The 14,707-nt window shown below is 31.5% G+C and overlaps 1 protein-coding gene across 1 annotated transcript; it reads left to right on the plus strand.

The window, feature by feature from the left end:
* The first annotated feature begins 9,790 nt into the window (after positions 1-9,790).
* LOC133691987 (UDP-glucuronate 4-epimerase 6-like) lies at positions 9,791-11,808 on the plus strand. The gene has a single exon (XM_062112626.1). It carries the CDS (start codon positions 10,048-10,050, stop codon positions 11,419-11,421), a length of 1,374 nt encoding a protein of 457 aa, XP_061968610.1. The 5' UTR covers positions 9,791-10,047; the 3' UTR covers positions 11,422-11,808.
* The last annotated feature ends 2,899 nt before the right edge of the window (positions 11,809-14,707 follow it).

Genomic DNA, 14,707 nt, shown 5'->3' on the forward strand with positions numbered 1-14,707 from the left:
AATATTCTCAAACACGTTCTTTTCTATGTGTATGACATCAAGGTTATGGTAGAGGAGATTGTTATTTCAATAAGAAAGCTCTAAAAAAAAAATACTTTGCTTGACCTAATTGTGGGCCAAACCAAAATCAGGAAACTTCTGCTTACCCAATTGAAAACCAAACACAATGTCACCTTACTTCGACACCACATCATGCAATTCCTCATCTAAAAAAAGTGGTGATGTAACATCCCTTTCAACTTTGCCAATAAAGAAATCCTTCTTATCATAGTTAGCAAACTTGACCCGGGGGTTGACCAGGCCAAAAAGCGAGGTCCTGGGTTACACGGTTGACCCAAGTCAACCCGGAAAAATAAAAAAAAATGTTTGAGGTTTTAATATTTCATATGAAAAAATTAAGAAATAATCCATATGAATATAGACTATACATGTTGTAAATAATGAAGTTTAAAAGATTATTTCAAAAGGTTTTTTATCCCACATTAAAAAGGTAATATCTAATTCTTTTAAGTTGAAGCATTTAAACCAAAAATATTTTTTTTATCCCATATTGAAAAAACATAAATTTTTTCTTGTTAACATAGAGTATATATACTAAAGGGCTTCAAATCCCACATTGAAAAAACATAACATTTTTCTTTTGAACATAAAGTATATATACTAAAGGGTTTCAAATCCCACATTGAAAAAATAAAATATTTTTCTAGTATTTATATAATGAAATTTGAAATGGATTAGTAACTAATTGAAAAATATAAAAAAAGAGGGATTTCTAGCTAGGAGAAAAAATATATTTGAAAATGATAGGGTCTCTACCAGGTTTTACCAAGTCTATCAGGTTTCGGGTTGACCTGGCGGCTCGAATGATTTTCCCCGGGCCAATTACAGGCTCGAGTTTTTAATGAAACATACTCGGCCATGGTCCCGGAGCACCCAGGTCCCGGGTTGACCAACTGAGCCAGGTCGGGTCTGATAACTATGCTTCTTGTTCTTTATGTACTTGTGATTCGCTAGCAAAAAGTATATGTGGTAGTAAAAAAAGACATTTTATCATAGTTTGTTAGCGTGAATGCCTTGGTATTTTCCATACAGTATAGACATGCACATTTTTCATGTGTGCTCCAACCAGAAATCACTCCATAAGCAGGGAAAATCATTGATAATCCACATAAAAACTGCCTTCATCAAAAAAATTTGTTTCTTCGATACATTATAAGTCAAAGCCCTGGATTCCAAGAACTACTTGAACTCATCAATCAACAGTCAAAGATAAACATATATATTTCAACCCAAACTATTAGGACCGGGTATGACCATAGATAAACATGAACTCTGGCATCATACACGTTCCCGATGGCATATTGTAAACTATGAGTATCACCGATCAACAAAAATAAGAAGCAGAAAATGACCTAAATGAATTAAATTCGTCTGTACATAACCCAAGAAACACGTTTCTTGATTCCACTAAAAACTGAGGATGAATAAAATTGTATGAGAAAAAACTATAAAATAAGTAAACACCCAAATAAAATACATATACTACAAAAATATACAAAAAAAATTAATATTTTAAAATTGTGTTTAAATAAATAAAAAGATAGATTTGTTTACTTAAGGTGGAGAATCCTCAATAAAATTTGAATAAGAACATGAATGTTTACAAATCAAGTGTTGTGGTAACTGGATTTGTTGTGGGAGGTTGAGTTGTGTTAAGGTTAAGGGGGGTGGTTGTTTCTGTTGTTTGTTGCAAAAAAATTGCATAAGGAGCAAGATAAAAATGGTAGATGAGAGAGGAAAGTCGATCGTTAGGTCATAAATTAAATATTACAGATGGATTTTTCGATAAAATTATTTCATCGATCATTTCATTGGTCATTTTACTGGTAAAATGTTCCATGTCACTGTACGATTTGTCTTTTTGAATCTCATTGTAATACCTTCTGTAATTCTGTCGGTATGTCTACGAACGAACTTTACCGCCGGGTTAGTTTCATCGGTAAAGCCGTTGGTAAAAGTTATAAGTCATCGTACTTTTTTGGTTTTTTTATTCATTCATTTTTCATTGCAATTCCCTCGGTATATACCAACAGAATGTTTTTGTCGGTATTTACCGAGGGATATAGTGATGGAGAGGCCCGTCGATAAAATTCACCGCAATCTATTAACGAAAAAATTTCATCGGTATTTCCTTTTGTATTGGATAAATTTTTGGCAATGAGGATTTTCAATTCCATGTTTTAGTCAAATCCTACAGATTGTGGGCATGAAATTGTAAGTTTGATGCACTTCTTAATTAAAACTAGCTCGGTCTATGTAAAAATTTCTCTAGTCTTTCTACAAGCAAACGAGTAAGTTTGAAGGTTCTTGACCAAGAGATCAAAACAAGATAAGGCTAGTAAGACAAACAAGATTCAGTAATGCCATCTAATTGGATGATAATAAACAATTGAGGATGGTTATAATTTTTTTCTCTTCTCGAAAAGGATAAGCAAATTGAAGTCTCTCCATCGTATACGAATGTTTCTGTCTTGTTCAATGAACCGACTAAATAAATGGTATAACTGACGCTCTCTATTCCCTATAGAACTAATGTTGGGAGAAAAAAGATGAGTAAACCCTACGCGTAGATATATGTATCTTTTATTTATGAGCCTGCTCGGTATAGTCTATACCTATATATATGTATTGGCATGGCACTTCATTCACTTTGAATCTTTTCTTCTTCTTTTGCAGGCAATTAAGCAACGAAGGGGACGACCATTGTTTTGTCTTGCACGTTGCAAGCCTTCTTAATCCCTTTTAATCTTTTAAATTGCTTGACAAAACCATCGACTGAGTATTTTAATTTCCTTTCCTTGTTTTTTCTTCCAATTATTTAGAATTCTAATATTTACATTTTCCAAGTCAAAGAAACACGTAAGTTTGGCCGAAGTTCAATGACTAGGTCGCTGGCTTCCAGAAGTTATTAGATTGATTGATTGAAAAAATAAAAAGAAGTTATTGAATCGTAAAACCCTAAAAATCAAATAAACTACTTCATTTATTTTTTCCAATATAAAATGTCAAACATTTTTATGGAATATTTCTGGATAAATTGTGTAATTAGAATTGTGTGATTAAATAATACAATTTAAAAATATTATGATTTATAATTATGATATCTTAATTATATCCCATTTCAAAACTGTAAAATTTCAGAAAAATGATTGGACAATACAGTTTGAGGACAATATTTCTTCTTGATGGATCTGAAATATTGCTGTCCATAATTGCCTGCTGTGTAGCATTTCTTCAACCTTCTGGGTCTCCTCTGCAAATGTCAAGTCTTCGTAATGCGATAAGTATTGGATTAATCAATCCAATAATTTAAAATTGGAGCGTATGTCAATGGAGTCGAACACGACAAGACTTAATAAGGTTGTGAAAGGAATGCTGCCGACATTTGTTGTGGTAGAGAGGGAATAGGTAGATAGAGAAAGAGAGAGTTTTTCTTCTCTCGGTACTCTTTAATTACTACTGGAAAACGACTAGTGCCTTTCAAGTTTCAGTGGAAACTCATAGTGTTTGGAAATATGGAATTTGTTGTTTTTAGGTATATTAAATTAATTTTTAATGTTTTTTATAATTTTAATATGGTGATGTTAAGTTGTTTTTTTTAATTATTTTAATGTATTTTTACAAGATAAACATTTTATATCATAATATTAAACACACACGGTAGGATTATATTAATTCATTTTCTTCTAATTAATTGTTTTTCTTGTTTACAATTTTCAACCATTTCATTAGATGTTTAGCAGAAATACCATGTATAAGTGTTTGTTTTGTGCCTTTAAAAGTAAATACAATTTTTTCTTCAAATGATTTTTTATATATTTTTGGATTGTTTTGGTGTGATGATGTTAAAAATAATTTTTTTAAAAAAAATTATTTTTTTAATATATTTTTAAATGAAAAATAATTTTAAAAAATCATTACCACAATACTAAATACTATCTAATATTAGTAATTGACAAAGAATTAAGGATGCTTCAAAAAAAGAATTTAGAATGTTATAGATTCTTTCTTTTTCTTCAATGAGTTCCAAGTTGTTTTCGGACAACTAAGGGTAAAACTATAGCCAAATTGATTAGATGATTTTTTTATATATAAAAAAGTTAGATTTTCCAACCTTGATTAATTTTATTAAAATCGGTTAAATCTAATAAATTAATTGGATAATTCATCCACTCGAGATCAGGCTTGAACTAAATTTCATGTTGAACTATGGTAATTAACTTCATAAAATCTTGTTAACCTGGTCAAAATATGAGTAAGATCTACTTTGATTTTAAAAAAAATTTAATGGAAACATTTTAATTTTTCAAAAATATTTGAAATATGTTATTTTAAATGGATTCAGGTTGAAGTAAGATATGGGTCGGGCTAAGTTTTATAAACATGTTTTTATTACTTTGTATGCATTAAAATTAAATTTCTCTTATTAAACAGGCTATCCACATTTAGATTGTTGAATTCTCAACTTTTATTTTTCTTGCAAATAAGCCTTAAAGTTAGAAATCAATAAATTATTTTCATGCAAGAAATCTGTTGAAGTTCTCCCTCAACATCACCACGCTCAAATTTACAAGCTCCACAACGTGATATTTATTAATCAATTAACCAAAAAAATGAAGGAGGGTTTATTTATCTACCTCTCCTCTGTTAAGAAACTCAATTCTCATCTGACTTAATATTGAATAATAAAATTAAAAAAAACCAATAAAAAATAAGACAAAAAACAACTGGAGTCTACTCGGGGTAATTAACTCTTTAAGCATAATTTTCGAGTCATAAGACCAGAATAACATAATAGAAAGTAAACAAAAAAAATATTATAAAGTCAAATTCTCAACCAACTCAATATTAAAAAATGAAATTGAAAAAAAAATTATTTAAAGAAAAAGAAACTTGAGTTAACCGAGTTAATCCGTCAAATCGACTTAACATACTAAACTCACGAACCGTATCATAAAAGTGTGATAACTCAATAGAAAAGTCTAATATTAAAAAACAAAACTAAAAATAAACATCAATTAAAAAAGAATAAAACAAAACATTAATTCAATGAAAAGTATTTTACGAGTAATGCTAGAATAAAACTCCCTATTCTTTTAGCTATATAGTTAATACAACAGGCATTTTCCTTTGATGGCATGGATTAAGAGGACTAATTAAGAGGAGAGTTCATTGCTAATCGGAGTCGTCCCCACCAAATAAATATCATCATACCTCAATTTAATTGGAGAAATAAGGGGTCAAGATGAGGCTTCCAACTGGCATCTTTTGCTTCCATTCCCAGCTTTTCAAGAGCATAATTCCAAGTCTATTCTCTAACCCTACCGTTTGCATAATAATAATGCACATGTCCTGTGGGCAAAATGTAGCCACAAATCATTCAACTCATGTAATAATGCAGCACCAAGGATTTACGTCTTTCATGGCACTACTTGCATTCGTCGTATACACTCACATCGCTGTTCTCTTCCCCCCAGTGAACAGGTTACTGATAAGCAGCTCCGGCTATGCCACAAACTGCTATCTACATTTATCAAGCATTTTTTTTATATTGCTATATTGTACTGTGTTATTGACACGTAGCGTGTAATGAAAATCCTAGCTTAACAAGCTAGATTTAGAATATTATTTGTTTTTCTACTTGTAATTGGATTTTTTTCTTATTTAAATTATAATTTTTAATTTAATTAGGATTTTACTAATTAATATTTTTTTTTCTATAGTTAAGGGTTATAAGATTTAGAGTTCTAATTTCTTTCTTTATAATTTAGGGTTGTAAGACATTAGAGATTAATTAAAGAAGCTTGTCAGCATCAATTAAGCCAATATTATAAAGCTTAAAAAATCATAAACGAAGATGATGCATTCGGAGTAGAGCCTCCCCCGCCATGTTAGCACAAAACAAAGGACCGGAACCTCTGGAGTGAGGTCTAGGTCTAGAAGATTGCCATGTAAGATGAATTTGATCTCTTATTCTGTCTAAAAAATAATAATTTCCAAACCAACTATCCCCCAGACGGGTCATGTCTTTACTGCGTCTTAAAACACTGGAAAACTTCCAAAAAAGAAGAAGAAAAGTAATTAAACTTGGGACACAATTTGCAGATGCTAAAATTCAATCTAATAGGACCTCGGTTAGTAAATTGGTTTTGACTCATTTCATAGCTGTTTCACTTGCAAAATCTATCCAAGAACACAGCCAACCCAGATTGGTCAAAAGCCATCCAACTGCAGCCCACAGACAAGGAGAACGATGACCACAGTGTGTAGATATACAAGGATAGATGCAATGCATCTCATTGGGACACATCTTGTCCAATGTTTCCAAGTACAAATAGAACAGATTGTGAATGCCCTAAATTCATGAAAATGAACTTATTATCAAGTACTAACGTACCATAGCATACTTACAAATGCCAGTAGCAAGTCCACCATCTCTATTAGATCTTTTGACATATCAACTCTATGTCCATATCAAAATACCAATTAGTCTTTGTTTACTTTGGTAGAGAATATCTATCATATATTAAATTGTGATTTTATAGTTTTTGTCTCCCTTGATTTATTTCTCTTTCTTTACTTGTCTTTATCTTCCCATGTGATTAGGGAGACCGGCCTACAAGTAAGGGGTATTTTGTAGAGAAGCCCCATATAACAAGGTACCCTACCAACCTTCCCCTTCCCTTCCCATCCCATTGTAGGCTCTTTCCTCCCGGCTTCTCCCACCGGCTCGAAAAGGACACGATATGTAGGGTCCCATTACACCCTTGTGATTTTTTGGACATTGATTCTAGGATGTATGAATTCATGTGATGAAATCTGCTTGCCTAAAACTTTAAATTTTAATTCATACCAGATAGATCTACTCATCATAATCATCATCATTATTATTATTAACCTAAGCTAGAGACAGATAGATCTCCATTTTCTTGGGTCTGTAGTGTCGGAAAGCAAGAATATTGAGGTCCATTTTCTCACAACTTCCTTGACAATCACTACAAATTGCCCACCATTTTGTTAGGATTTACAAGATCCAATCCCAACAATATTGTTCTAGACTCTTAGACCAATTTTTTTTTGGCTATGATGAAATCTCTCTCTCTAATTTAATTGATAAGTCTTGTCTATATATATATATATATATATAGACAAGACTTATCAATTAAATTAAAGATCACCTTCATGTTATAAGAACTTTTGTTATGGTAAAAAGGAAATTTAGACATGTCGTGATTTTTTCTACAATTTCCCAGTTGATGTTGAGGTTGAATTTAATGGAGTAATTTTCCATGTAATTTTCCGAACGAATTCCCTTGTTTTTTTTATTCTGCTCCATTCATAATTAGTTGTGTTACCAAGTTTACTAACATAGAAAAATTTAATATACATTATTAAAAAAATATATAACAAATAACCATGCACACGGGGCGGAGCTGGTAGTATTAAATAAGAAAAATTAAAATTAATATAATAAGATATATTATTAAAAAGCTTATTTATTTAAAATAAAAATATCATACTATTCTATATTTAAATACTAAATAAAAAAATATTTTGTAGGGGTCCGGGATCCTGCTTGCCTCCCCTAATTCCGCCTCCGGATGCACATCTAAAAGATTACAATATAACTAATATGAAAAAATAATAAGAAGAAAATATTTTAAAAAATTATGAACTATTGAACCGCTTCGATAAAACATGTTTAGTTTTATGGAGTACTTTTCCATGTAATTTTCCAAACGAATTCCCTTGTTTTTTTTGTTCTGCTCCATTCATAATTAGTTGTGCTACCAAGTTTACTAACATAGAAATATTTAATATACATTAAGGAAGAAATGTCTAACAAATAACTATGCACACAGGGCAGAGCTATTAGTATTTGATAGGAAAAGTTAAAATTAATATAACAAGATATATTATTAAAAAACTTATTTATTTAAAATAAAAATATCATACTATTTAATATTTAAATATTAAATAAAAGAATATTTTGTAGGAATTTGGGCCTGCTTGCCTCCCCTAGTTCCACCCCTACATGCACATCTAAAAAATTACAATATAACTAATATAAAAAAATAATAAGAAGAAAATATTTTAAAAAATTGTGAACTATTGGACCGCTTTGATAAAACATGTTTAGTTTGTTTGTAAACGAGTTCTTAGCACTTGAATGAATTAATTAATGTACATAATTAAATTATAAATTTTTTATGATATATATAAAACATAAGTTATTACCACAAACGTTACATCTCAAAGGTTCCTTCACTACTAAAATACCGACAAAAACATTTCTAAATAAAGAATGAATAGGTAATAATGACAACCATTGATAAAAATGGGACATAATTAACCTAATTCCAGCCCACCAGTTTAGATCCGTAATTAAGGCCACCGACTAGTAAACAGATTTATTCAAACTCGCTTTGACTAGCCTAACTCTACATCAAATACGTACAAGTGCTTAAAGAAAGGATAGATTGCACCATTTGATCCTTAACAAAGGACAAAATCTAAAGTAAAAGATAGTTAGAGGCTTTAACACTCTTGTCGGTAACTACCAGTAGACGAGAAACAGCATTCATTTGTAATCAACAACAACTTTACCGCGTGGATTTGCTTCTCTAACCTTTCTTCTTCTCTTCGGCCAAACATATCAATCTTTTGATCCTTTTTCTTTAATTTAGACTAGTTCGAGCTTGATCTTCTTTATTAACGAGTTTCTGTGTCTTTCTAGATGACTAACCATTCTTGTTCAAGCATAAAACAAGAGATTATCTAATCCACAGAGATGGAGAGAGAGAGAGATTAATTACAAAATGAAAAATATCCATTTTCATTATACTGTAGCTAAAGATCAATGCTCTCTCTTTTTTCAATAAGATCCAAAAACACCAGTAAAAGGCACTCGATTTCATCCAAAACAAAAACCCAATTAATGTCAGCATTCCTTTCTCTTTATCGTATGTTAAAGAGGAAAAGGGATTACAATGAGAATTAAAGAAAAAAGATATCCCCACCAAATATGCAAGAAATTATTTATCCATGAGGTGAATGTGGAAGTTGTGTTAGGAACATAGTAATTAAACACGATATCTAGGTCTGGATCATGATATGGGTAAATTTTCTCGAACATTATATATATATATATATTGATTGAAGAAAGACTTCAAAACAAAATAAAATATAATTATAATCACACCCCGCACACTACCAAACATATCTCTGCCTACTTGGCTAACAACAGGAATATTAATCACCCCGTCCACGAGGTGAATAGACTTCTTGAAAATAGCACAGTGCCGATTAGTATTAAAAAATTGCATAAATCCATGCCCTTATTATCTGCATGAAACCCAGTTGACCCCAGAAACAGCCGATTAAGGTAAACCCATTTTGTCAAGTCTAGTACACTAATCATGTCTGAATAGGATTTGAAAAACAAAAAATAAAAAAATACCCAAATTAGTTAAATAAAACGGGAGTAGTGTTCGCATCAATCCTGAACCTGAACCTGAATATGAGCAAGAACTCACATGTGAGTGAGGTTTTCTACAGACCAGAGTAGCTGGCACTTTCTAGTTTCCATTACTTAATAATTGCGAAGGATGGGATGGATATTCCTCTGTAATTAAGACTTGAAAATAAGGGCATTTTCTTAAATCTTTTTTTTAATATATTACTTTTCCCCACTTTTCCATCTGTAAGCAGCTAGTAGCCTAGCCTAGCTAGTAGAAAGAGAGTATGTGTTAAAGACGCGCAAAGTGGTCTCCAACCAACACCAACCCATCCCCACTCCCTCTCTTTCCTTTATATAATCTTCTATCTCCACTCTTCACAAAATCAGGGCTCTAACTCGAAATTCAGCTCTATCACATTTAGCCCTTTGATTTCTTCCCCTTGAAACCTTAACAACAGCAAGACCATCCCTCACCGTCTTCCTTGATAGCAATACCACTTCTTGATTTCTTTCTTTGACACAAAGAAATGGCTTCACCACCAGACACAAGCAAGACCATAAAGCTTGAGCGTTACAATAGTTACCTTCGCAGGCTACATAGTACAAAAGTACTGAATGCCTCCTCTAAACTTCTCTTCCGTGCTACGCTCCTTATTGCTCTTGTGTTGATTCTCTTTTTTACCCTTAATTACCCTCCACTTTCTGATAATATTCCCAATCATGCCCATCTCCACCACCACAACTTCCTTTCCACTGCCTTCTTCACCTCCTCAGCCGGCGGTGGCGCTGCCTGGGAAAAGCAAGTCCGCCACTCCTCCACTCCAAAAAGGCGAAATGGGCTCTCTGTTTTAGTGACTGGTGCAGCTGGTTTTGTTGGTTCTCATTGCTCTCTTGCCTTGAAGAAAAGAGGTGATGGGGTTCTTGGTTTAGATAACTTCAACAGCTACTATGACCCAACACTTAAAAGAGCAAGACAGAAACTTCTGTTGAGACATGAAGTTTTCATTGTTGAAGGTGACTTGAATGATGCCTCATTGTTAAGAAAGCTTTTTGATGTTGTTCCTTTCACACACATCCTCCATCTTGCTGCACAAGCTGGGGTTCGTTATGCCATGCAAAACCCACAATCCTACGTGAGCTCAAACATTGCAGGTTTTGTCAATCTTCTTGAAGTTGCAAAAGCTGCAAATCCACAGCCAGCTATTGTCTGGGCATCATCAAGTTCAGTTTATGGACTGAACACTCAAGTACCCTTCTCAGAATTGGATAGAACAGATCAGCCAGCAAGTCTTTATGCAGCTACCAAGAAAGCAGGAGAAGAGATTGCACATACTTATAATCATATTTATGGTCTTTCACTCACTGGATTAAGATTCTTCACAGTTTATGGTCCATGGGGTAGACCTGATATGGCTTATTTCTTCTTCACAAAAGATATCTTGCAAGGTAAACCAATTGATGTCTACCAAACTCAAGACGACAAGCAAGTGGCTCGTGACTTCACTTACATTGATGATGTTGTCAAAGGGTGTCTCGGGGCATTGGACACAGCTGAGAAGAGCACAGGAAGTGGTGGAAAAAAGAAAGGGCCTGCACAGTTGAGAGTTTACAACCTTGGCAACACCTCACCAGTTCCTGTTGCGAATTTGGTGTCAATTTTGGAAGGACTATTGAGTACAAAAGCAAAGAAGCATGTGATCAAGATGCCAAGAAATGGGGATGTGCCTTACACACATGCTAATGTTACTTTGGCATTCAAGGATTTTGGGTACAAACCCACCACAGATTTGGCTACTGGGTTGAGGAAATTTGTCAAGTGGTATGTTAATTATTATGGGATTCAGACAAGGGTAAAGAAGGGCGGTGCTATCAACAGTGAGCATCCCGAGGAATCAGCTTAAGGGTCCATCCATGATCATCACCACATGGTTGGTCTTTTCTTTTTCTTCCCCCCTTTTTTGTGAATTAAATGAGTTCTACGCTCTCTTATATTGGGTTCAAGTTATTGTCGTGGTCCTTCGATGTATTGGTTAAAATTGTGGCAGCTGTCGCTGATGTTGTAGCATATAGAAATAGATTTGATACAGAAGAAGAAGATAAAATGTGAATGAAGAGAAGAAAAAAAGGGCAGGGGGGCAAGGTGTAAGATCTGTGAAGTTGGAGGATGTAATAATTTGGTATGAGACTTCTGCTCAAAAGGGGATGCAGATCTCAACCAATAGAATTCATATTAAAGAAATTTGTGATTGAACAACAATGATCACATTAAGATTCTTTTTTCTTTTTAATTATTTTGATGCTTTTTTGCCTTGAATTTTCTTTGTTTGGTTATAATTAGCTTTTCATGTTGTTTGCAAGCATCATGAGTAAAGAGGGGGCAAGGCTGTCCCTTCCATGTTTATCCCTAAATCAATTCCTTAATTGTCAAATTAGGTAATAAAGATAAGTACATATATGGTGGTTAAATCTTTAATCATGTAATATCATAATCCTTGCAGTAAATTCAGGTGGTATAGCCAAGATGGGACATAAAATCATGTAATATCCAATTAGAATTTAGTGTATATATAATGTAAAATAATTTCATATTTTAATCTTAATAATTAAACAATATGTTTTCGAACAATAAATTACAGGACTATTTTGCTGTTCGGAATATGACATCAAATATCATGATCTAGAACTACAAATATAGACATTGATTTATCCATATTTTACAAATTCCAGGGAGATTTAGTAAGAAATTCTTTTTTTTTTCTTTTTTTTTTAATGTGCTGATCAGGAGGATATAGATGGTTAGCTTAAAATCCACTCAAAGAAGGATTTAACCTCAAAGCGTAAGAGTTAGTTGAAAAATATATTCTTCTTCGACGTGACAAAAAAACTCATTCTATGCACCACGCTAGTCAAGGGTGGGTTTGCATGTCTACATGATTACAAAGATTGAAGATGAGTGAAGGGCAACTAACACAATCATTAATCATGTAATCAAATTTTGAAAGTGGAAGAAATTTAGTAGGTGCAATAATTATTCAAGAGAGAAGAGGATAATAGTGTATGAGAATGTGTTGAGATTATATTTTTTAAAAATTAAAAAAATTATTTAAAATTATTTTTTTATGTTTCCAGATATTAAAAATAATTTTTAAAAAATAAAAAATATATTATTTTGATATATTTTCAAAAAAAAACAAACTAGATATATAAATTCAAAAATAGTTAGTGGCATGTAGAAATAAAATCAGAATAAAAAAACTCCTTTTTTCTTAACCCAAACATTATAATCAACAGATACCATTTAGATTAAATTCATGTCAATCCAACAATCAAATTGCAAAATTAATCTAAAATCTTTGAACTCGAAATTCTATTTTTGATTTTGACCCAGTAAATTAATCTAAATTTATGTCAATTCAAGGGATCAGTTTACGAGTATTTGTTTTTTCGTCTAAGTTTGGGGAATATTTTACAATTTACCCCTTTTTTTAACGGTTTTTGTGGAAACAAGAGGCAATTAGCTTGTTATATCATAAGAGGCACTTTCGGATTAGAAGTAATGCAGAAAACAAAATAAAGAAAGCTAAAACATTCGGGAAAAATACTGTATATATACTTTTGTTTGTTGTAGATCGTAAAAATAAATTCATGATTTTGTTCTTGAAAAAACTCATAAGAAACTCCTTTTAAAAAGTAAAATAGCCTTTTTATTTGTTTCATTTGTTATTTTAAAATTGTTAAGAGTCGTCTAGGTCTTTTTATTAATTTTTTACAATAAAATAACTTTGTTATCCTTTAAAACGAACAATCATTTAACTATGGTCTAAGATCTTTTTGAGTATTTTATTTTTGTATAAAATATAATGACTCTATTACCCCTGGATTTAGATTTTCAAAAGCTTGACTTAAAGGGCTAATTCGGCAGTTCAAAATGTTTTTTGTAATAACTTTTTCATCCAGGGGTGGTGTAGTATTTTCAAAAATTAATAAAAAAAACAAAAAATTATTAACGTGTGTGTTACATGTGTTAGCCGCTTCGTCATCTACGAGTAGTATAATGTTATTTCATCATATCATTTGATTCGTTTTGGCCTCACCTTCCTCCCTATGCACCATGAGTAGTCGTCGGATCTTTGATGCATTGTCAATGTTCTTTTGTTTTGTTTTTTTTTTTCTCTTTCTTTCTAGAAATCCATGTCTAACCCTCCACATTATCATATTAGTCCTTCAAGTTATTTTTATTTTGATTTGTCCCTTTTTTATTTGTATTTGTTTTATTTTAATTCATTTTTCAAATGTTGTTTTGCTTTCAATTGCATCCTCCTTTAATTTTTTAGTCTATCAGATTTGATTTTTATTATTTTTATTTATTTATTTTTATTTAAGATAGTTTTTTAGATTGTTTTTTTTTTAATTACACCCCTTCATTTTTCTCTCCTTTCATATATGATGCTCATTCTTTTTCTTTTTTCTTTTTTTCCTTTGGTTAGTTTTTTAATTTGGGATTTTTTTAAAATTTTATTATTTAGCATTAAATTGATTCACAATTGAGATTCTAAATTGAACCTGAGTTCTCAATTTAATGTTGTGAATTTGAAATATTAACTTAGATTTAGAAGATTCGTTCGGATTAATTACTATGGGTTGAAATAATAAATTTACTAGTTTTTCCTACTATGACTTTAATACTCGCCCTCCTTCAATTATTATGGATTAATTATTTTTTAATTGATTGAGGCTACTGTTATATTTTTGCTTCTTTTTTTTTTTTTTTGCAAAGTTGAGTTACTAAAATGCCAAATGCAAAACAACACTTAACTTGGTTATAAAGTTTTTTTTTAATTTCACTTTTAAAATTTGATTTCAAGAGCTTAATCATCATCTTATGAGCAATTTGATCTTTTACTTAATGTTGATAATAATAATTAAAAAATATTTTATTTTTTTCCTGATTTTATTCTTCTATGTTAGATTAGTTGAGAAATAGACTTCATAAATGATTTTTTTTTCTACTTTGTTTAGGGTTATCATGGCCTTGAACAAACATCTATTTTAGGATTAATCCTTAAAATTACGAGTATCTAATTTTTATCATTTAATTAAATAAAAATTATTTTAACTTTTTTTATTAATCCCAACTAAGTACATGAATCAAATCGCTTGTGATCGAGGTCATCCAATACGACATCG

Source organism: Populus nigra, chromosome 1, assembly GCF_951802175.1.
Source record: "Populus nigra chromosome 1, ddPopNigr1.1, whole genome shotgun sequence".
Lineage (NCBI taxonomy): Eukaryota > Viridiplantae > Streptophyta > Magnoliopsida > Malpighiales > Salicaceae > Populus > Populus nigra.